This window comes from Onychostruthus taczanowskii, unplaced genomic scaffold (assembly GCF_017590055.1).
Source record: "Onychostruthus taczanowskii isolate IOZ18803 unplaced genomic scaffold, ASM1759005v1 scaffold53, whole genome shotgun sequence".
NCBI lineage: Eukaryota > Metazoa > Chordata > Aves > Passeriformes > Passeridae > Onychostruthus > Onychostruthus taczanowskii.
Window position 1 is genome coordinate 731,592 of NW_024502902.1, and position 25,230 is coordinate 756,821.

General features: G+C 39.9%; 1 protein-coding gene across 1 annotated transcript in view; it reads right to left on the minus strand.

The window, feature by feature from the left end:
* The window catches only part of PLBD1 (phospholipase B domain containing 1), a 44,162-nt gene extending 21,656 nt beyond the window's left edge, over window positions 1–22,506 (minus strand). The window contains exons 1-5 of the mRNA XM_041416833.1: window positions 22,368–22,506; window positions 15,699–15,918; window positions 9,200–9,283; window positions 7,355–7,493; window positions 674–838 (exon numbers count right to left, since the gene is read on the minus strand). Of these exons, the coding sequence (XP_041272767.1) occupies window positions 674–838; window positions 7,355–7,493; window positions 9,200–9,283; window positions 15,699–15,918; window positions 22,368–22,446 (687 nt within the window). The 5' untranslated portion in view covers window positions 22,447–22,506. The remainder of the gene's footprint in view (window positions 1–673; window positions 839–7,354; window positions 7,494–9,199; window positions 9,284–15,698; window positions 15,919–22,367) is intronic.
* Window positions 22,507–25,230: the final 2,724 nt, after the last annotated feature.

The following is a 25,230-nucleotide window of genomic DNA, read 5'->3' on the forward strand; positions in this document are numbered from 1 at the left end:
CAGAAACCTCTTACTGTAGGCAAATGCTTCAGTTAATGTTTCTCAGTTTAAGGTGAATATTGTTGTTCTACGATACATTGAGTCTCCAGATGCTGATTAAATCTCCTTAATTTTAACTGAAAAAATGTAATTGCCACCATGATGCATCAGTCACTTATCTTAAAACTGTGCATTTTTTTCTGTCATCACTCCTACTCGAAAGCCATTCAAAGGTATCACTATTAACAGAAAACATCAGCCACTTGCCTCCATTTGTTTTTATGTTAGCACTGTCCTTTAGTTTAAATTATCCTTTTCCTTTTTTCCCTGCCTATTTGCCCAATGTATTTGTAGTCACTCACAACACCCCTTTTCAGATTTCACTTCTCTAGGTGAATGAGTTATTCTCATCCAGTCTCCTCTCCTTGACAGTTCCTCATTCCCTAGTAGTTCTAAGAGCTTTTCAACACCCATCTCCGTGGTTTTGGTTTGGTCTTTTCCCTCAACTTGAACACAAGTGAGAAAAACTGGACTCAAAATCCTAGAGGCACAAATGACAACTGCATATATACATCTTGATCATTGACAGAAGTTTCTTTATGCACATGCAACATGAACGGGGAAGACTCCAGAAATGCAGATTCATGACACTGCAAATCAACACAGTCACTGGAGATTAAGTTCTGGTGCTCACCTTGATCAGTGCAGAGCAGTGTCCCATGTCCCACTGGTATCTCCCATGGCCTCCTGAATCCACATTGCATTGTCCACCCCGCGCAGAATAATCAAATAATGCAGGAATAAGGTCCAACAGGTCTCCCACTGCATTCAGAAACTGGACATCAAAGTTGCTCAGTGGCTGAATAAAGGAGAAGATTACAAAAAACACTTTGAGAAATAAGACAGCTTCAGTGGTTAGAATTTTTCTTTTTCTCAAGAAGGAAGCTCTTGTATGGTCTATGAAATGCCTACTGACAAGGCCCAGAGGCTCACACTCAGTATGGCACCAAGCACTGAGGAAACTTTCAGGTTCTGGCCCTTGCAGTGGCATTACCAATGCTACTTTCTGAGGCAAAAAGGAAGATGTAATTGTGTGTAATTGTACCTTAGAGTGTATTTGCAAGCAGCACGCCAATCAGTCCGTTGTTATGGATTTACTGTGATAAAATTTAATTTTTTTGTTTATCTAGATGTCTTTGAAGCATCTTCTACTAATGTTCTTGGGAGCTCTCAGGTTTTTATAAACACTGCAATTTAAGATATCCTCAGGACTCAGGAGGAAGAAACAAATGAGGAAAAAAATGGTAATAAATACCAATCAAATAGCTGAATAAAGAAAGTCAGTCAAAAGGCACTCTGCTATGTGCTTTAGAAAACTCCTTATGGTTGGAGCTAGCCAGGGTTAACAGGGTTAACTACACACAGCTGGTTGTGCAACACGCTCTTTAGAACCTCCTCTTACTTTGCCTTTTCAAAAATAAGAGCTTAATAGTGGTTTAACCTCAACCTTCAAATACCATTTTCTAAATCTTTCCTGTTCTTGCTTTTACCATGCCTTCTATTAGGCAAGGCTTAAGAAAAAAAAAGTCAGAACACACATCACTGTGGTGCTGTGAATAGTAATTTTATAATGCCACATAATCATTTAGCAAAGAAACACATTACTTGCAAAAAAAAAAAAAAAACAAAAAAAAACAAACAACCCTAATAATAAATAATAACAAATTTTTAAAAAAATTTAAAACCCTGTTACTAAACCATATAGATGACCTCTCTACAAACCCCAATAAAGGGGGACAAGAAAAAATGAAACAGCATCAAATCCATTTACATTTTATTCAGAATAAAAGTATTCTGAATATTTTTATATTGAATATAATATATTCAATAAAATATTGAATTCTGAATTCTGTGTTATCCATCTGCTGCTTTGGCCAAAAGAATAATCAAGAGGAAAACCAGAAATCACGTAAACTCCAGTCCATGCATCCCATAGGAAGGAATTAGACCTTCCCACAATGTTTACAGACAAGAGAAATAAGCCATTCTGACAATTAAAACCATGCATGGTAGAAGGCCCCAACAATGGCTATAGTTTGAGGGAGAAATCCAAAACAAACTTTAATGCGTTACATTGCTTTAGTTCATCATGTTTTTGCTGTAAAGATCCAAACAGGGAGCAAGATCAAGAGATGTGTCTTTGGATAGTTCTAAGCAACTTAGAGGTATGAATCAGTTACAAACCAGTCACAACTTCTATTTCATTGGAATACATAGACAGAGACGGCACTGTTTAAGCACCATTTTCCCCATCCAGCTGCACTGAAAACCCACCACACAATAAGAAAAAGCCATTTTCCAATGTCTGATTCACACAGGCATCATTGTACAGTACCACCAGGAAGGGAGCAAACTGGCTTGCATGAGGTTGCTCCAGCAATCAAGATATTTTAATTGTACTTGACATCAATTTGCTACCACTCCATATTCTCCTTAATAAAACCTGCTTTCACTGTAATATCTACAGGTAGCTACATTGATACTGCTACAGCAATGGTCAGAATTGCCTATGTATTTTTTAGAAGTTTCATGTCTGTGCTTTCTTACCATCACTCCAAATCAAAACTTCTGTAACTATTAGGAAGCCCATTCAAATTAGAACCAAAGTACCAAGCAATGAAGCTTTCAGAACAATAGGCAGAGAAAGGTGCCCGGAGAGCAGGAGGAAAGACCCACTCAAAGCACAGGTTATGCAAATTCCTAAGGCACTGGGTGAGATTAGGCTGCCAGCTGCCAAAGCCAGCAAAATATCAGAGATGCAAAAGAGAGACTAGGTTGTTAAGCACCCCCTAGAGTTCTGTTTTCACCCCCTTTTTGAGGGTCAAGCAAATTTTGTTCCAGTTTATTTCCAAAAATTCACTACCCTCCTTGAATAAACCCGGTTTTGTGTTTAAGACTGTCTGATGTGACATCAATAAGCACTGTGCTCCTCTGGAGTCTCAGTAAAACAATGCATTTAAACAGAAGACACACTGCAGGCCCAATCTGAGAATTTCAGGAGTGGTCTGAAGCATTTGCCACAAAACAGCTGAGAGCCGCAGTTTTGGAAAAACTACAGCTGATTTCCAGGATATATGGAGAAATCTTCTCTCTGAAGAGTTAATCAGTGTCCACTAGAAAGAATTAGACCCAAAAAACTGCATCATAACAATGCATGATATAGGGCACGTTACAATTTTTTTGTAATCGCTTTTTCCCATCTCACACAGCAATGTCAGAAAAACTCCTTATAAACATCATTTAGATCCTGAAGAAGAATGAATTAACTAAACTGAAAAGCAGAGAGGTGTAAAGCCACATCAAAATCCTTCTGTGAGAATGTGTGCCTCCTCTAGGGTGCTGTCCTGAACAGCAAAAGAAAAATCCATTTGAGTTACATCCAAGGAAGGGAGAAATAAACTTACAAAGGGCAGCAGAAAGGAGAGAACCAGCCCTAAAGGCTAGTTCACATGGGACATTAAAATAGACAAGTTACTCAATAACAATTGTTTTCCAGTAACTTCTCCAAGCCTGAACACTGAGTACAAAATAAGGAAGTACAAATAGAAAACTATCCTGGAGTCATTCTAGTATTTAAAACTCTGACACCTCCTTATTCAAGAGTAATATCCCTGCGTAGACAAGCCCAAGATTAATCACAGTGTTGGAAGAGCATTAGGCAGATGAAAAGGCTTTATGTTCTTTGAGTGCCCCTCCCTCAGAAATTGTCTTGACAAAAGGGTTGGGTTTGTTTACTGGATATAAAATGTTGCTAAACCAGATGGAATAATGTCACATTTTAACATAAAGATGTATTCAAATTTTGCCATCACTCTTAATGATACCTGTAAATATCAAATTCAAAATACAGATGTTTACAATGCCTTCATGCAGGTCTTAATGGAAGAATCTACCTGAAGTAGTCCTCAGGAGGACAGACTCCATGCAATGAAAACCCAAAGTTTAGAACAATACAATACAAAGCATTTCCTTCAGAAAGAACAAAAAAATATATACTAGTGCTACTATCAAACCATTAAAAGACCAAATTTTCTTTCTGCAGTAAGGCTCAGTTACTTGTGGCAGACACAGTGGTTCTACAGTATTCAAGTAAAGCAACCTGAATTTTAGGGGAGAGCAGAAAAACAGAACATTTCAGAGTTACTTGTGTGCACATAAGCCACTTCTCTCTTAAGAAGTATCTGGCTCTGGTTTCAAACTACCACACATAGTACCAGAAAACAGAATTAAAAAATTAAAAGCAGATTAGCTATGAAACAGCTTGTTTTCAGTCTCCTGAAAAGGAAATAGTTCTATACAACTTGCCCGGTGCTCAGTGTTAATTCAAAGACTTTGTAAACAGAGTTCCTTTTCTTCATCCCCTTTATCTCTTTTTGCCTATCCATGTCAACCAAACACCTTCTAGTGTTCAGGAGAGCATCTTGTCTATGTATGATCATTCAGGGTGCAGGGAAACATCAGAACCTTGAAACTTGTCTCCTCTTCCCCTTCTCTTTCTCATGTCTCTGGTGTTTTGGGAGTTAAGGGGAAAACCTTCCTAGCCTTTCTTCTACAGCATTTACTCTTATTTTAAGCTTAAGACAGTGGGAACAATTCTCCTCTACGTATACAGAATAACGTGTTGAATTTAGAAGTACACGTAGCTTTCCCAACAGCAAGTAGAACATCAGAACATCAGGCAACAAAATACAGATTGTCACATGTTGAGTTTTGGCTTGGTTTTGTTTGGGGTTTATGGGGTTTCTTTCGTTTTGTTTGAGTGTGGGTAAAAAAAAGGAAAATAAAAATGCCCTAATTCATACAAGAGGTATTTTTAATATTTCTGATGTTCATTACCACCATTAATTCAAACTATTGAATTACTAGAGATCAAAAGATAAACTTGTTCCTGATGATGATAATCCAAAGACAATAAACACATGGAAAGGATTATTTTATTAATGAAACAAAATAGTACCTACTAAAGGAAAGAGATAAGAAGAGACTTTCAAAGCACTGAGGAAAATGTGCAATAGGAATGAGATTTGCTTTTAAAAACATGCAGAATTTGTTACAGAGACTTTCAGTATGAAATTTCTTTGATTGTTTTATTTTGAGACTTGAGTAACGGAAAAGTATTTGTTACTGGAGTTGTTGTCCAAAAAAAAAAAAAATCAAAACAATTGGGTTAATAGAGCCAATACTTGAAAATAAGTAAAATACTTAAAAATAAGTACAATACTTAAAAATAAGTACAAAAATCATCTACTAGGTAAATTTATTTGCACTTTGGTTGGTAGATCTCTTTAATCACAAGGAATAAGGAAGATACTGGTGGTGTTTTTGCTTGTTTGGTTGGTTTGTGAGTTTAGTTGGGGCTTTTAAGTGCCAACAGTTCACAGAAGCTGAGTTGATTCTCAGATAAATGGATGTGTCAAAGCTAGAATACTCGTGAGAAGCTTTGCAGCTGCACCTGTTTTTATTGCCCATGTAAGCTCACAGCAACAGCCCTCAAGCTCTGTTTCCTGAAGGAGATCCTAACAGCAATAAATATGCACACACAGTGATAGCCTAATCTCTCAAAAGTACTTGAAAAGCATCGTGGTATCCAACAAAATGAACTTCCTCTACTTTTACAGAACATTTTACAGAATGTCAGGTATCATTTGATGCCAAGAAAAACCAAGGACCTAGCTGCAAGAGCAGCTGTCCAGAACGTACTCAAAGACAAGGACTGATGTTAACTTAGTGGCTGTGGCAAAGAGAGGAAACAGCAGCACCATTTGCAGTAAGAAATACATACACAGTGAACATTTTTGCTTTGAATAAAAGTATATGCATCTCAACATAGGTGATAATGTCCAAAGCCAAAATTGTGCCTGGCATGGAAAAGAGTCAAAATAAATCCCACCAACTGCTGCAAGCACATTTGGGAAAAGAAAAAGAAAAATTAATGCATATAATTTGATAATGGAGGACACATACATTTCAGCCTGAACCACACATTGGAACTTTCACCAAATGCACCCTTTTTATATAGGCATGCTAGTGAGATCTCTAAAAAGAGGATAAAAATTATTCAAACACTTCAGAGGTCAGTACTTTTTAGTATCAAATGCATGGTTAAATAAGCAAGCATCAGGGAACACACTTTGCAGGCAGGACATGCCTGCTACAAAGAATTAACTCAGACACAAGCCAGCACTCTTCCCTTCTCCCCATATGAATCTAAAAGATTCTGAAGCAGCAAAAAAACCAAAAACCTGATGAGCTTGACAGGGCTCTTCAGATACATGAGTTACAAAAGGACATTAATGTGCTCTTTTCCTAGAAAGTCAAGGTTTCTAGTGTCTTCCCCTACAAACTCAGGTCCCTCAGGATGGATTATTATTACAAATGCTTTTTTTTTTTCCAGTTTTATCTGACTCCCCATTCATGAAAGCCCCAGAGTGACTTCTATGCAAGAAAGATGTATATTTTACTAAAATACAACTGTTTACAATTCAGAACTCCCAACTTCTCAAAATTCTTGGTATGATTAACCTAGGTAAGAAGGTCAACCACAATTACTCAAGTCCTTCCTCTCACACTGAAAAACCTATTAGATATTAGACTTCAGGACAGCATTATAATTGCCATATCTCTACTGGAGTTAAAGGAGTTCTGTTGTTACATACAAGCTGATGATCTGGAATACAATTCTAATTGAAATTAAGGAAAAGCAAATTATGAAAAAACACAAAAAAAGCCAACTAAACCACCACCCAACAAAACCCCAAAATCTATCCCATCTGACCTGCCACAACACAGAACATATCTTTTGTAACCATATATTTTTGAGACGTAAAAAAACAGAAAAGGAGAAGTCATTTAGTAAAATAAAACATACCCTAAGATAGAAAGGCTTTTAGGATTTGAAATCTAATGCTTGGAAATAAGAATGAAAGTTTTAATTCATGCTGTTGCAAGTACTCTTTATACCTAAAGGGTCATTTGCTCAATAACAATTGCAAAGTGACAGCAACAAGCATTTTAGAAGTGTCTGTCCTTCCAACATTCATATGGATACAAAAGCCACCCCCAACTTAATCACCACATGAGTGCCCAGGGTTCCAAGCCCCTTGTGAAGAACCTGTGGTTACATGGGCCAAGTGCTCAGTCACATTACCTACACTGAACAGCCACTAAAGATTTTGCAGAATGGCATGCAAAAGGCATACTTGCCACTAAGTATCCTATTTCTGTTTTTTATTTTTAAAAAGTGGATCCCCTTCTCCCATGTTTGTCCACTGACATCCCAGCCCCAGCTACTGAAAAAGAGGTGCAGTAGTCTTACTGTTAGTTTATGTAGTTTAGCCCACTCAAGGGCTCCCATGTACAGACCATCCAACTGTGCAATAATATAGCCAGCATGCCTCCAAAATGGGTCATCCTTGTTATTTCTGATTTGTTGTCTTGTCCATTGATCTTGCTTCCTGCAGAGGAACAAACAGGTTGGGGTTTTCTTGGGTTCTTTTAGAGTATAATTGATAATGCAGGGAAGGGGAAAATACGTTATGACCACATGGTCCAGTCTTACTGAAGATTTGAGGCAAATCATGCTTTGGAAATCCTGAAGATATAAGCATTATATCCTTCAAGTGTAAGTGTTCAGACTTAAGCAAAATACCTTACAATCATGTGCCTCTACCAGATTTTAGTGTCAAAGAAGGAATTGGACTTCATGTTTGTGGAGGATTTTGCTATAGCAAATTTAGTCAGTAAAGGGAAACAAGTGTTTGATAGGTTGGATGAAACATTCCCTTTTAAATGTCTATTTAAGAATAAAAATAGACTGACATTTGAAGAGCCTCCTTCTCTCCCCAGGTTCAAGTGCAATGAGGGCTTTCTGCTGGTGGTGCTCAAACATTGCCTGAGAACCACGTTTATGCTCCTCTGAGTAGCAGGTGCGGGGCCAAACAACTGTACCCTGTGCCAGATCCAGTCAGGAGCCAAACTGCCCAGGTTTAGAGCATGAGGCAACACAAGCTGAACAGACCTTAGGGCAAGAGGCACCAACATTGTAAGGATCTCTCAGAATTCTCTCTTTTGCTGTGCACAAAGGACCACAAAAGAACCACAGGAAATGAGAATCAGATGCTGGCCTCTTCCATCCTCCTGTATCTATCCATCCAGCACTATGTAAAGTAACAAAATAGAGAGGACAAACCTGTAAAGGAAGCAGACTCTTCCAGCAGCATATGGGTGAGAAAACCAACCAGAGTTAGCTTTCTAGAAACAACATGATGCAAGAAGTATGTCCAAGGAAATAGGGATATGGTCAGAGCATTTAGGGCTAAGGACTTCCAAGACAACACAGCAATCCATATTGCAAAACTGCTATAAAGTAAAGCAGTGATGCAGGAGTTAAGGATAGAGACAACAGAAAAGCAACACAAGGCCACCTAGAATTGCCCTCTTCATCCAGCAAAGCATCTTGGGGAATACAGCTGCTATGCTGTGTCTTTCTAGGAAAAAACATATACACATTGATATAGGTAACTGTCCCATTTTTCTCATAAGGAGAAGCACAGCAATGTTGAAAAATGATAGCAAGGGAGCACTCAGATTCTTTGTTCTATGCTTTGGATAAGCTAAAACCAATTAGCTTTATATATGCACACCAATAACAATCAGATATTCAACCCCTTATGGAAAGGGCAAGACAAGGCAGAGACGGAAAAAAAACAGTTACCAAAAGTGACCATTTCAAACAAGTATGGTAATGGAATAAAAACACAAGTCTAAGGAGATTAAAATAACCTAACAGAAGAAGAAAAGGATACACAATGCAAAAAGATTAAGCTGTCAGGAGACCACTGTTCAGTGCAATATTGAAAATATCAACTTTTCAAAACCAGAATTTTACTAGAATGACCTTCAGAATTCATTGACATTTTCCCCATCCTTTGGCAGCAATGGTCTCAAACATTTCTTTGAAAGAATCAGAATTAAGGAAGGGCATATGCACTTCTTCATGTATATTTAGAATTTCTTTTAATAATAATGGCATTCAATCAGAGGGAAAGGAAGCATATGTTTCCCTCAGCCCATAAGGAAGATAATAAAAAAAAGGTTGAAAATTCTGTCATCCTCCAACTCCAAGTCTTGACTGATTTTTTTTTAGCAAATAAATACATACGCCATAAAATTCTGAACTCCTCTTCGAATGGTGGGAGTCTTAATTAGCTGTGGATACATATTTGCAGCATGGTCATACATTTGCCTGAAAGAACAAGAGTAACTGGAGTTATTCCTTTGCATCTTCGGTTTACCAACCAGTTAATTAACATGCCTTGACAGACAAGCAACACAGTCCACCAAGTAAGTTCTTTCTACTCACAGAAAACACTCCAGTGCATGACAAAGAGCAAAAGCAACACAAAAGGATTGTTAAAATGTGATTTAAAATAAATTACCTTGCCAATGACTGCTCAAACTGCTGCACAATGGAAAGAAGATGAGCAAGAATGAGATTGAACTACTTCATAACAAAACTGCACATTCAGGGAATGTTTGTAGGCCAGAAGCATCTTGAAAGCATTATCACATTAATTTAAGCACAACAAAAATAGTTTTCTGGAGACCTATGCTATTTGGAATCAAAAGAACCACAGAGGAAAAGGTAATATAACTGGCTGATTGAGTTCATTTCACTCTTCAGAGAGAGAATTTCAGCATGATATCTAGCAGGTTTTACTTGCCAGTAACCATGTTCCTTTCTGTTTAAGCTAAGTATCTCCATTTTTAAGTGTGTATAAGACAATCCTACAAGTTACCACAGAAACTCCCACTCATGGCAGCCCTAAATAGATTAGCTTCATGGAGACCAAAACTCTTGTGTTTATTTCTGTTGTTGAATTCAGTTAGCTGTTTTACACACATTAACTATTAAAAACAGAAGCTGAAAGGGCTTTGTTCCTTGTTGGTTAGGGCTTTTTTTTTCTTGAAGTACTTCAAGATGAAATCAGCTGTTAAAAAAATGCTCAGGAGACCAGAATTAAAGTCACCCTTCCTTTTTAGCTGAAATGTAATTGTCTGATCCAAGCCAAAATAAACTTCAACATTTCTCTTAATGTGAGTCAAACTTAACCAACATATTTTTTTCAGTCACTGATTAAATTTAAAACAAAAAAAAAAAAAAGGGGGACATCAGCAGAGAATTATTTCACTGAGGTCTTGAGTTGATAGAGATAGAATTACATCCGTCATCAGTACATTTATCTCCTACCAAGTGCTGAGAGAAAGAAAACAGTGCTGAGAAACAGATACCAGCCTCAAGGAAAGCACATGCCAGCAAAATTCCTGTAATAAAACTTATGAGAGCAGCTTTCTCTGGGAGGGATGCAGACAGGAGCTCTTCCCAGTTTCCCTCAGGACATAATTAAAGAATACAGATAGAGATGATAGAACAGTTTGTTGATGACTAGAGAATCATCTACTGACCTTCTCCCCTCTTTCTGTCCCTTGCCCCATTCCCAGACAATTGCATGAACTTGATAGCATGATCCTGCTGCTTCTTATCTCAGCTCTGGTACCATTCTGACAATCAAATCCAATTGTCTCACACATTCAGGCAATACAGTAATCCAGCAAAAATGTGATTTGTTTTTATTTGTAGTTTGAATTAGGCTGTGGAAGGGAGATGCTGGAACAAAAGCAGAGCATTCAACAGCTTTGCACCATTACATTTTTCACAAAACTGCAGCTCCAGCAACAATTTTAGTTCTAGAGTTTTCTGTCTCCCATGTAAAGCAAGACTACATAAAATATCATAACCTACTTCCAGAAGACGGCAAGAAAATTGGAGAGCAATATTCTCCACCCCTGCATATTCACAGAGCAGTTGGCACGTAAAAATCCCAAGTAATTTTAGTAAGGGAGCTAAAGCACAACATAGTCTATACCAGAAATCAGAGTCTCATGTCACTGAAGAGGACCAAATAGCACAAGTTGGTCCATCTGGCAGATGATCATTTAGGGATTAGAGCCAGATGAGGAAGATAAAATCCAGCTAGGATACTGCCCTAACCACTGCCTAAGCCAGGACAAACGATCAGGCTTCCAACTCAACCATCAGATCTACTCTCTGTTTTGCACTCAGAAGTTATGCAACACAAGGCAGATTTCACAGCAGTAGTATCTTTAAGCTGTCATGATGTAGAGACTGGGTTAGGTTAGAATTGTGGCTGAAAACGCCTTCTTTAATGGCTTTCAATCCTATTTGCTGACAGAGGACAGACAACTCCTGGAATTGATTTTTTTTTTTTTTTTTAATGATCAATGGTTATCGAGAATTTTTCCCCCAGTTGCTCTCTTCAGTTTTTTTTGGTTTTTTTTTTTTTTTTTCTTTAACAAAGGTTCTATGTGCATGGCTTGTGTGTTCTGTAAGGGCATTATTCTCTGAATTAAACTGGATCACTACAGTAAGGCTTTGCAACTACATTTAAGGCCAAACACAAGGCAAGTTCAAATCTGGGACAAGAATTCCAAGCCTAAAACCAGAAAAGCAGAGTCCTCCTCCTTTAAATTAGCAAGGAAGATGACAGGACTCCAGTCAGCTGAGGCTATATGAGGAAAGAGTAAAATTAATGTTGCTTCAAATTTAAATACTGTTTTTAGGCACCTGGCATGTCCCAACTGGAACTGATTTAAAATAATGTCACAGATTTAGATGTGTTCTAAGATGTGCCGCTAAGTAAAGTCAGGCCTCATTAACACTTCTCTGTTAGAAATGGGGAAAGAAAATTCATACCTAAGAAAGCCAGAGCAAGTACCTTGGCTAGATGATATGACTGGACTTTGCAGAAAGGTGAGAAATTTGGGATACAAACAAGTGCTTGGATCCCCAGACACTACAGACACTAGGATTCAATTTATCCAATGTCTAACTAGGCATTTTAAAAACATATGGATACTCTCATACTCTGAATCAGGTGTCAGCATTAGAAAGATGAAGCATGCTCCAGAGAAGACTTACATTTCTGCCATCACTGGAAAACTGGTCTGACTATTGCTTTTTCTACCACTGACCTATACAGTTAGAGCTGAAATTAATTATGCCCCAGTAATCCAATATAAAACAGTTCTAGCATGTTTCATATTTTGATTTTTTAAAAAATCTCATTATTTTACACTGTTTAGGTTCCTACTATAGGCAAGGCATATACTTTTAAGAGAGATACTTTGTCACTCTTTTGCTTACATGATAAAGGCCTAGCTGTGTCTGGAAACTCTCCTTCATCCCCTAAGAGTAATGTGAGATCTCAGCTGGCTGAGAATTCCTGAAGGTCTCCAAATTGCAGGCCAAGTTGGACCTCCAGCTCATCCAACAGCTTCTGCAGGAAGCTGTACTTCAACATGAGTTCAGGCACCAACATTCCCATCCCATCAATGCATCACATCAGAGCTCTTCCTAGTAGGAGTTCCAGAATTTCTACAAAGACCCACGCTGGGTCTGCTTCATGGAGTTGTATTACATATGGATGCAGGACAGCTGGAGACCATGGAGTTGTTCAGACTACAGGTAGCCATGTACTAAAAAGCTCTTCAATTACCAAGCACACCCAACGTTTTCACATTGGAAGGCTGTGTCTGAACCACCTGAGGTGCTTGTTCAGGTAAGGCACATAAGAGTCTTCACTCCAGCAGCTAAGTGGCTGACAACACAAATAAAGCCTTCCCCAAAGCTAAACATGTACCTACGCTCTCCCTTGTTCTTACCGAGAGCTTGAAAGGGAAGCTGGAGCTGTGGACACCAACATGCGCAAGAGAGAGTGTTTAAAGACACCTTCTCTAAGGAAAGTTGTGATGGTGCTAGAGTTTCCTTAAAACAGGCTAAATGGGCCAGGCAGTCTGATGGGAATAGAGTTACTGATTGAGAAAGGCTGTTTTTCCCAGTTTTACTCCAGAAGACTTGTTTAACTGTCCCACAGATAGAACATCTGCCTGCATGTTAATTAGGATTCTCTAAATTTCTAGGCAAGATGAAGGAGAAATGGAGTTCTGAGTGCAATCTTAACATCTGCAGACTTGGGGAGTTCTCACTTCTCTTGCAATTTAGGAAATTGCAAACACAGTCTATAAAAGGGTTCATTAGTTGCAGTTTGGCAAATAAAAACCCACCAAGGTAACGCAGCTAAAACCTGAAGTAGTAGGTTCTCTGTCTTATCAAGGGTCAAGTGAGTACACCACTATTTCATCTCTGTTCCTTACTTGAAACATTTTCAAAAGATATTAGCTTCTGGAGAAGCTTTCTTTATCCAAAATAACTTTACACAAACCGACAGAAAAAATTGTTTGTAACTCTCAGTGAGAAATACACTTGCACCGCAGTTACAGATGGACAGTGGGGCAAAGAAATAGCCAAAAAAATTAAACTCAGACAGTATGTGTAATATTTGATACTCATTGACAGCAAGCATTTTCAGGTTTTACACTCGCCAGGGGATTTCTTGGTGGATTTTCTCAAAAAGTCTCCTCAGAAAAGACAAGCTTTGGCTACTTCTGGTTTTGCATTTTAGCCCACTCTTGCACTTAATCTCCTTTCAAACAGCTGAATTCCCCATTTTGCTTAAAAGCCTAAGTCTCAAGCCGTACTTTTCCATATTAATACAAACCCTCAGCTCACTTCTGTTCATTACTAGTTCTGCTATATGTACTCCTTTACAAAGGGCCACTCAGTGCTGGAGCTGTTAGCCCTAGAGTAACAGCAGTCACGGCTGGGAACCAACCTCAGTAAGCACATGACCTGCAGAAGGCAAAAGCCTTGAGCAGAATAACTTGGATAACTTCACTTCTGTGCATCTTCACTTAACACATGTGGGAAAAAAAAAAAAAAAAGGGAGAAAACCTCCTTCCTCTGAAAGTTAGCCCAGAATAAGACAGAAGATAAATCCCTGCAGACACTCTTTCACATTCAAACCACATTAAAAGGAACAGACCCAAAAAACTACTGTGGAGGCAGAAGAGGAAAGGGTGTGAGTTGTTCCTACTACTGCACTACTTGCCATCTAATTGAGCTTAGCATGGACTGGACTACCTGTATTATGACCAAACTTAAGCTTAATCACCTATTGATTAACACACCTAGGTAAAGCCTTAGGAAAAAAACCTGCTGAACAATACCCAATTTTAACAATATTCTAAATACAATGCTAGCATTCCCCAGATTCAGGGACAATTTACAGAAACTGACTGAATAGTGCAAGGCAATAACCTCTCACGCCAAATAATCCAACAACAGATCCCTCAAGAACTTAATTTCCTTTCCTGTCTGGAGTACAGATTGTGTACTATAAACTTTAGGACTCCTTCACTCTCTCAAAAGTGTTTTGTTATTGACAAATATTACTTCATTGAATCTTTTGTACATTTCCAGAGACCTAGGTGCCTCACCAGCAAAACCTACTAGAGAGTCACATTATCATATGCTCAGAGAACTATCCATAAATATTAACTGGTCTTAAAATATCTCAGTAATTAAATTAATATAATCTTGTCCAGCAGCCATATCTGACAAATGTTCAGCAGACAACCTTCCCTTGCTGGCCTGTGCAACACAGCCTATGGGTATTTATTTCAGTCCTCTGAAAGTAAAGCTGGTGAAGCCAAAATGTCAGGTCACAGCAGACATCACAAACTTCTCCCAGCATCAGAAAGTTGGAATTTTTCTTTTCCTATGACTGTGTTGATAGAGCAAAAGATGGAACTTATTCAACAACAAGCCACATGTCATGTTCTTAGCTGTATCACCAGCTATAGAGAACCTTGGAATCTTTTAGAAGATTGGAAAAGACCCTTAAGATCATGAAGTCCAACCCAGCACCACCATCTGCTATCAATGAATATTTCATAGCGTCATGCCGTCTTCCAACTTAGCCACAGAAAGAACAAAGTTTGGTTAATTTTTTTGGTTGGCTATTTTTTGGGGTTATGGATTTTTCTGTTTGTTTTATTTTAGGAAAAAAACCCTGCACTGGATTTGTAACAAGTACAAAATTCTCTCTCTTTTCATAGATATGCACTGTGGGAAAGGCTCAGTCCCTCAGGACTTTCAGGAGAACACTAACCCTTCTAGACATACCCCAGTCTGCCTTCAGGTCTATAGTGCATATTTTATTTTTTTTTAAGTTGGCCAAGACAACTCCCCACAATGTGAAGTTTTAGTATCTGGTCTCTAGCAGTTTCTTGACAATATTTGCTGAAAAACATCCTTAAGGAAGCCCTGCAGACCTTGCTAGCAACATTTCTCCCTGCCTGAGCTGCTCTCAACTGCCGGATCAGCCACCAAACTACAAGCTGGGGAAATAACCACACTTTTTGCTACTCCTTATGCACTTTGTTACACTTACATTATTTTGTGATTACATTACTTAAGCAGTAATACAGATACAGTACCCATCTATCCCACCAAGGTGTTGGGAGATGCTGCAGGATGAGAAGGGGAGGGCACATACTGATTCCCTTAATGAAGTTACACTTTGTACCTGCTACTAATTAAAAGCACAGCACACAGATGCAAAATGTATCATTAGTTTAAATGGAAAGGAATTTAGGACAATGAAAGCCAACAAAAAACCTCACAAGTACAGAAATCCACTGGAAGTGTCATGAATTGAGTTGCTTCCTGAGGTACTTACGGAGCTGTGAGATAGCCTTCCAAGAAGCCAGCAACATACATAATATCTTCATTGCTTAAGGTCTGAGAGCCATAGCCTGCTCTGATCTCCAGGACTCCCCAGCCTGTTGTCTGTAGACTGTTGTTGTAGAAGCCATAAGCATCTCCACTCCTGTCCAGCGTATTCTTGACCTGAAGTATTTTTTCAGCTCTATTCCAGTACACAGTTGCATAGCGGAGTTCTGTGGTGGAGAAGAAAGGAGATAAGGGTAACAAACATAAGTGTTTCCTATGCAATACTGAAATGTCAAGACAGTGCTTTGGCAATTTTAAAATGTTAATTTCATAGCTTTCCATCAGGCTTAGTTCTACTACAGAGATCAACACTAATGCTAATGTACTGAAAAAGGGCATGAGGACTAACTGGAGTTTTACAAAGCTCACAGCTAAACATTCTCATGTTATTCTTCTGGAAGTTTTCTACAACTCTTTCAGTGTACAGTTCCAGCATAGCAGAATGCTGACATAAAACTCTGAGAAGTATTTCCTTACCTGGCTCAGAAGACAGTCTATACAAATCTTACTGAAAGCAACTTTAGAAGACAGCATGCCTTAGCAACTGCAGAGGATGATAAACTACTGTTGACTTAATTTTCCACCTAAAGATTCAAAAATTTGCAAAAGCTTTCTACACAGACCATCTGGGGAACCAATCCCTGAGATGGCATAACAGAAGCACTAGGACTCAGTGGATCACAAGCAAAGACAAAAGCACAGTGGATCACAAACAAAGACAAAGACAAAAGCAGGTATGGAGTCCTTTACAAGGTACACAGTGTCTATCATGCATCTGAAATAGAATTGATCCCAAGCATGATACAAACAGGAAGGAAGGGCAATAGACTTCTCAGAGTTCGATTTGGACTGCTGTTTTAAGAAATAGATTCTTGATTAGTTGTGTTTTAATCCTGCAAAGCTGAAGAACAGCGAGCAAGGTAAACTGCTTTCTGGAAAAAAAAAAAACAAAACCAAACTACCAAACAAACAATAACAAAATCAAAAAAGTCCCATGTCCTACAGTTCTAATTGAATCCGCTCTAAGATGGGCTGTGCTTACATCAGCTCTCTAAGCATGACTGATCAAACCACTACTACATCACTGTGAGAAGAGTTGAAAAAAATCGTATGTCAGAGGTCCCAGAATAATTTGAAAAGTTTTACGGGATAAATTCATAAACAGCCCTTCTGAATGCACAGCCCTCTGGCATATCATCAGCAAACTTGCTGAGGGAACACTGCCCCATCACCAAGATCATCAAGGAAGATGCTGACCAGTATCAAGCCTGGCACAGACACCTCTTACCAGCCTCCAGCTAGGCTTTGTAGCACTGTGCACTAGGTCAGTCTCCATGACATACTAGGGACACTTCTCATCAGAACAGAAAATGCATTGGCAGAACCAGAATTTTAGTAGTGAAAGGACTTTGCTTTTCCCACATCCTATGAAAAGAAGTTGTTACATGAGTCTATTCAGAGATGAAGTAATTTCAGGGTCTTGGAACACAGTGTTTAAAAACACGTTTTTCATCTGCCAGGTACTTAGGCTATTTAAAAGACAGACAACAGACTTTCAGTAACTCTTCAAGCAGCTATGAGCTTAGTCTTCTGCTGTCTCCTTAACTATCTTCTAGCAACAGAAGCAATAATTTCTACTTTAGATTCAAAGTAAACATGGGAATCACTCAGACTGAAAAATCTGTGAAGAGAAGAGCAGGCTGATAAGGGTTATCACTGATGAAAGCCAAAGACCGTACAAAGCTAAAGCTTACACACCAAAAAAGTCAGCGAAAAGGAAGTTCTGTGAGGGGTGATGCAAGGGGTCAGAGCAGTAAATGGGAGGGCTGGTTCCAACCAAGAAGCCCATTGCAAGGCAGACGAGAGACTACTTGCACAGTAAACAAAGATGTTGAGGAACAGATAAAAAGAGAAAGAACAAAGTAAGGCAAACCATGACCATCTTTCCATCTCTTCAGGAGGCTGTGGAGAGGTGGCTGGAATTCAACAGGAATGAAGGCACCTGGGTATTGCTATTAGTGCCTGCAAACCAAATAGGTATGTCAGAATACCTATTACACCTATACAGAAACTGCGTCTGCCTAAAGCAAAAGAGCTGTTGCTTTTCTTTGGAGAAGAAAGCTGATGCCAAAGCCAGACAGACCATCTGACACAGGTAGTCTTACACAGCAGACTGGGTTCCTTTGTTTGATGCTCTGCCAGAGCATGAACGTGCAGAATTATTTTCAAAAGTCTGAGAAAACTTTTGAATTACTCCTGGAGTTTGCCCTGCCCCAGCTTCCCTACATGACAAATTTAATCTGAAGAAAACCAGGACTCAACGAGGATGGGAGGGAAGGGGAAACGTCAAATTAAAGGATAATTTGCAACAAACCTTGAGTAGCCTTTAAAGGAATAGCATCAAGATAGCTGTTATAGTTTAACAACAATGCTGGAAACCACTATTTCCCATTGACTCATCATCTCCTTTGACCTTGCAGTTGGAGTTAAAACTACAAGCTACACTGTAAAAACTACACTACAATGTAGTCAAAGCATTTAGTACCACCTAATCTGTTACAATTTTATTCTGTATTCAATCGAAACAAGTAGGACTGCCTTTACCAAGAAAGCCATCCAGAAGTACAATACACAATATAGATATACAAGAAGCATGTGCACATTTTCAAACATTCCTGTTTGAATTCTGAAAAAAACTTCTGAATAATATTGAATATTATTGGCATTTTTACATTTATTTTTGGAGGGTGAGGCAGGGGCCCTAGCACCTCTTATCCCAGCATTCATATTGATCAATTTTTGCATATAAAGCAATTGTAATGCCTCCATGAACCTACAAATCATCCTTTCATCATCAAAGTTAGGACCTCCAAGTGTTCAGCCTGCTAGAACTCCTATGAATCAGACTGTGATAATCTGTAACTGTTCCACAACAGTATTGCTTAGAATAACCTCAGTAACACAACAAGCACACACTATCTACTGCAATTAAGAAGTAAAAATCCTGGGGGATAGGGTGGGCCAGTGGAACCACCCTTCCCCTCCATGAGCCAGCCAGGAGAACTGCACAGCATCAGCAATGCAGAGTTTCAACACAACCACCAGTGGGGTGGGAGAGGGACGTGCAGAAGTGCAATGACAGAACAAGCCTGGGAAAAAGAGTTTCTTCTCCTTTCTGGGACTGGGAGGAACCCTCCTTCAAGCTGCTTGCTTTTAAAGATACATCAACCCTTCTGCCAAACATAGATCCAGAAACAGGGACTATAGCTGGGAGAGTGCTGGAATTTCTACAGCAAGTGAAAAATATCTGCTTTCAGCCAAAATGATTCCCTAAATAATGGGAAAAGGATATTCAGCCAGAAATATAGGAGGTGGTAGTGGTCCCTTTGGGTTGTAAGCTGAAACACCAAATCTGTTCTCTGTCTTTTGGGCTCAGTACAGGCATTTCTAAAGTTATGTTAAAACTGGACATCGTCTTTTACTTGGTGGCAGCGGGAAAGTAGAAATGCATACATGTGCATTAGAATAGGAAACAAGCAATTAAAGGAAATACTAAGATAGAGGACTGACATGAGATGAAACACAAAGAAAGCAGATGGTGAAGAAGACATGAAGGAATAGCAGCAATTTGCAATAAAAGAACAGAATTGACAGAGAAGATGAAAAATTAAAGAAAAGCAGTATGGAGATGGCCCAAGACAATCTAACAAGCACACTATTATTAATATTTATTAAATAAATTAGAGCCAAAAAATAACACCTGGCATGCATTAAGAACACCAGTAAGATTTATTTGGCAATATGTAACAACTGCTTTTCCTTAGGCTTTCCCAGCTATAAGTTGTTTTTAAAACATACCTATATCAAGTTAGGTTACTGGACTTTATAATTAGAGAAATGAGAGCTCTTTTCCTTGCAGATGAAAGAATTACAAAGTCTGGGAGTGAGAAATAATATTTATATTTTTCCTTAGTCTGCCAAGCAAGCCAACTCACCAGCAACAGAACACGGGTTAGTTCATACATAACAAGCTAAATTAACAATTGTGAGCATCTCCTACTAACATGAAAACTGCTGGTTTCCTTAACTACTAATTTTTATCTGTGGCTTTCCAAATGTGAAGCTATTTTTTTGTAAAGGTGTTCTTCACAGATTCTGCCTATAAACTTTTCACTAAATAGGGAAGATATCACTCTCCTGTTTCACTGACAACTAGTTTTGCATCACTTCAAAATACCAAAAAAATCCAGAACAAAATTGCACATTTGATTTCAGTACATCCTCCCCTACAACTAATGTTCAGTAGTAAAGATTATATTATCACAGTACAGCATTTAAATATCTCAGGTCAACCATAATAACAGTGTTTCTGTTCAATGTTTTAATTTGAAAGAGCTTGGCCTATTTTTTCATTAAAATTTTTATAGAATCATAGAAGTGACCTTGCAAATCATCTAGTTTCAACCTCCCTGCCATAAGCCTGCTCACCTCTCACTAGTCCAAGTTGCTCAGGGCCCCATCCAACTTGCCCTTGAACATTTCCAGGGATGGGACATCCAGAACCTGGGCAACCTGTGCTAGTGCCTCACCACCCTCACAGTAAAGAATTTCTTCCTGTATCTGATCTCAGTCTGCCCTCATTCAGTCTAAAACCACTACCCCTTGTTCTGTCACTGCCTGCTCACATGAAAAGTCCATCTTCCTCCTTTTTACAATCCCCCTCCAGGTACTAGAAGGCTGCAGTGGGACTCTCCAGGCTGAACAACCCCAGTTCCCTCAGTCTGCCTTTGCAGGAGAGGTGCTCCATCCCTCTGACCTCCTCTGATCCCTCCTATCCATGTGTTTGTTTTTTTGAGAAGCATCCTTTTAACTATTTTTGAAAGGCTGTATAACTCTAAAGAACAAGGGAGATTTCAATATACTGTTATGATTGGAATCTATTACAAAAAGAAAGTATTTCAGGGCTTCTTTAGAGATTAGCTTAAACCACACATGAAATTAACACAAAGCCCAGTAATTTTCAAAGAAAGGAGTAAATGCTTTCTTGATCGGCCTGAATATAAGCTATTTGTGTTTTCTATTCTACTGGCCTTAATTCATCCTATTTCCTCATACATTTCAGGTCTAAATAATTTTTCAATTTGTTTCTAACAGGCCTGTCATTTGAAGCCTAATGCCCTGATTTGAACTTACATCAGTGAAAAGCAATATTCAAATGTGACCTATCAATTAAGAGTTTCAGTCTTGTATGGTTTTCACGGCCACAAGAATACTTACTAGTAAAGCTTAGCAAATTTGCCAAAACAGTTACAGGTACCTAGTATAGGTCACCCAGAGGAAACAAACAACAAGTAGCTTCACTAATCTCAGAGCACCTCAATTTAAGTCATATTAAAGAACATTCTCCAGAAACATTTTCCAAAGTGTATGATGAATAATCTTCAAGGCATTCAAAGTGCTAAAGAAAAATGAACCAATTTTAAAAAACCCAAAAAACAGAACCTAGACAATTCACAATGTTGAAAGCCATTTACTCTATTAAATAGCCTAAAGGCATTTCTATTTGCTCCTTTGTAGTTTTCTACCAGTATCTTAATTATGTTAGAAATCAGCTGGGCATTAGGTGAAACCACTTCATACCCTAAACTTGCTTCCATTTCCTCTAGATAATTTACAGCTGACCCTTCCTCCCATCCTCCTAATTGAAGTTTTTGCCGATCCAGGTAAAGTTTTGAAAGCATGTCTGCAAGATGAGATAGGACTGCCCACAAAATGATACGCTTATAACACTTTGCACACATTGGAACAACTGTTACGTGAATTTCTCCTTGGTTTGTGGCACTTAATACATTAACTGGGAAATTCCTGGAAGATAAGCACCAAATCCAGCCCTCAAAACCTTCAGAATTTATTGAAAGCAGCACAAGAGCAAGATACTGTGTCCATGCCCGAGGCAGCGTGGTTGGAACAAGATGATCCTTAAGGTCCCTTCCAACTCAAACCATTCTGGGATTCCGTATGAGCTCCGAGGCTGAGGCGCAGACCGTGACCCCACAAGGCAGCACTAAACTCTGTTAGTCACAAGCTGCCGCACGCTGTAGGCCACAGCACCACAACGATATCTTCATCCTGAACGATTCCCGCGCCTGCAGACGGCATTCAAAACCAGCTCGGCTGGGAGCTCAAGGCAATTTCCCACCTGTTGGATTCTCAGTTTGATTCCCCGCGCCCCTTCTGGGAACTGGGAGGATGTTTAGAAAGCGCCGGCACCGAACACCCACGAGGCAGCACGGCCGCGCCGGCCCGGCCGCGGGGCACGAGGCGCAGGCGGAGCAGCCCCTGAGGGGGCCGGGGCCAGCCCGGCCTGCGGGGTCCCGCCGCGGGGAGCGGGGCGGCCTCGCACCCGCGTCCCAGGCAGCACGGGGCGGAGGCGCAGCTGCCACAGGCGGAGCGCGGAACCCGGCGGTACCCCGGGAGAGCCGCAGACGAGCCCGGGCCGGGCTACCCCTCCCGACCGCCTGGCGACACTGGCGGGGCAGCCCCTATGACTCCTGTCGTCGCCCCCACCACGGCGAGGGGACCTTGGCCGGCACCCCCGCGCCCCCGCTCGCCTCACCTGCGCGGCCGCCCGCCGCCGCCCACAGGAGGACGAGCGCCCAGCAGCAGCGGCACACGCCACCGCCCGCCCGGGCCATGCCGCCGCTCCCCCGCGACTCCTCGGAACGCCGGGAGGCGGCGGGACTTTAAGAAGTTCCCTCGCTCGGGGCAGGTCTCGCTGCTGCCCCCGCCTCCTCCGGCGCCCGCCCCGGCCGCGGCGCCCCGCGCTGGTGGTGGCCGTGCCGGGGACGGTTGTTCCCCGCGCCGGCCGCCGGGATGTGCCCCGGGAGTGGCGGCATCTTTCCTGCCCCGATAGGAGTTTGGAGACCCCAGGGCCTGGCTGAGGTTGGGAATCGCTCCTGGCCGAGGTCCGGCCTCGCAGGGTAGTGAAGGCGGGTCCCCAGGCAGGTGCCTGTGGCGCCCCGGACTTCCCGATGGTGGTTAACCTTGAAGGGGCGAAAGTTTATCAAGACGGCCTGTGAAAAGACACAAGAGGAATTGGGCGATGCCTTGTCAAAATATGCGTTTTTCATCACATTGTGAGAAACGACTGAGAAGGACAGCTTTCAGCCCTGTTAGAACAGTTACTGCTGTGTGTGTCCCAGCAAAAGAAATGTGGGACAGAACTTTTCCTAGGGTTTACAGCTTTCCTTGGAGTTTTCTTTTGCACCCGTGATTCAGACCATTTTGAGGCACTGCATTTTTGTCTCACCCAGTGTGGATATTCTGCCATTATCTGAAAAGGGCCATTATTTGGACTCTGTGTTTCAGTAATTGTTTAAGACAGTTTGAATTTGATACCGGTGCGTGTAATAGCCTCACATAACAAGATCACATGCCAACCAGTTCAGGCCAAGTAGCAAGCCTTGGCCCCAAAGCCCTGGCTAAGAGCACTGTGTCACCAGGCTGCAGGGATCCTTCCATACCTATCACCACTTTGTTCTGGGCTACTTTTCACTTAGAGAGAAGGAAAAAACATTCAAACCAGAAATCAGGATTTTTAAAAAGAGTAGTCAACGTTAATTTTATTGTGGTGTGTAGGTAACAGACACGTGCAGGGACAGAACCATGGGAAAAGAAATCTACCAGCAGATGAGTACATCAACTCATTGCTAAGGTAACTATTTCTCTTCACAAAATGATACCAAATTTATTATCTGAAGAACTCTGGAAAGAGAAGAGCTGCTGAAAACTGAGCACTGTTTAAAGTAATTTTCTCAATCAATGTCAGCAAACGTGTGCTCTAAAATAATTTGTGTCTCAGTGGTGTCAAGGAACCCCTAAAACTCTTTAAAAAGAGGAGTTAGGTCACTTGTACCACTTCAAAGATCAGAACAGCTCTGCTTGGGGTAATCATAGTGGTCATCTTCAGGCTTGACTAGTCCAGCACTTGTCACTACATCACAGCTACATTTGCTGAGTGTTTCAGCCACAGCAACCAGAATAGCCCAGCAGTGCCCAGTAGTGCAGCAGACACACCCAAGAACACAGACATAAAGACAAAGCTTGTGGATTGGCACCATGAGGTAGGAAATAGCAGACTTTATATTTTTATTGTAATTATATTATTTTTAATACATACCAGTTTTAGCACATCAGGGTTTGGTTGATTTTTTTTTGTCCTCACCCCAATGAATGCTTCCATTAGGACACAGACAGAGGATGGTATGGTATTAATTCCAGTTTGAGTTTCAGATCAGTTATATACCATGTGAAAGCTGTGGCTGTTGGGTACACACTTTATGCTATTTGTCTGTATCATGTTCCTGAGTGTAGGAATATACATTTATTAGATAAGAGTATAAGCTCTACAGAACCTCATTATTGAATTTTTCCAGTAATCTTTGCACTTCAGATCTATTTACATCTACATTGTTCTTTTAATATGTGTGTGTGTGTGTGTTCTTACAAAGCCAGCTTCTCTTAAAGAGAAAAAACGGGCAACTGTATTGCTCTCTTTTAATTCTTTTAATGTTGTTTAGTTGAGCAAAAATGCTGTTCAAAATTATACAATAATGATTTTGCACCAGTTTTATTGTTTGAATACTGACCAGTATTTGACAATGGTGGAAGTAGTTCTGCTTTGAAAGCCAATAGTGCACAAAAGGCCCTTGCAAAAGCAGATGTTCTTCACTGACTAGATGTTATTTCTTCATGTGAATGCTGATTTTTCTTTTACATGCGACTCCTGTGCTTTTGTTGCTTTTTAAAGCTGTTTATTAACACCAGTGCCATGGTGTCAGTTGAAGAATGAGTCATCTGAGTAAAACCTGCTTGACTGTAAAACTGCATCCAAAAGTTGAATTGAAAAGGTCTGAGGTTAAAAAATCCAGATAATTTTATTTCCTTAATTTCTGTTTCACTTCTGGTTTGGGGGCAGAAGCAGAAGTGGTGAAAAGATATGAAAATGTCTTGTTTTGCATGAATGAGTTTCATTTTTCAGGCCCAGGAGATTGAGCTAAACTTTACAAACCATACTTCTGGAATAATCTCCCAATGTAAATGACAGAAGTGTCATCTCTTGAACAAAATCAGCTTGGTTCCAGAAAACATGTGAAACACAGAGGAAAACAGCAGAATAAACAAAATAACAACATATCCAGGTTTTCATATTATATATTTAATTAGATTTTCAAATATATTACACCAAATCTTTCTTCAAATAAAAATTACAAATTAAATACAACATCTAAAGATCAAGGCAAATTAAGCTTTTGCTGTGAATATTTTCAGAAGTGGATTATTGAACAAGCTATCACAGTTAAAAAAAAAAACCTAACTAAAGCAAAAACCCCCACTATTTTCCAGACTCAAGTGCAAACATTTTCATTTACCTCAAATCATGCTGCATGTGTCCTAACAAAGTCATCCAACAATTTCAA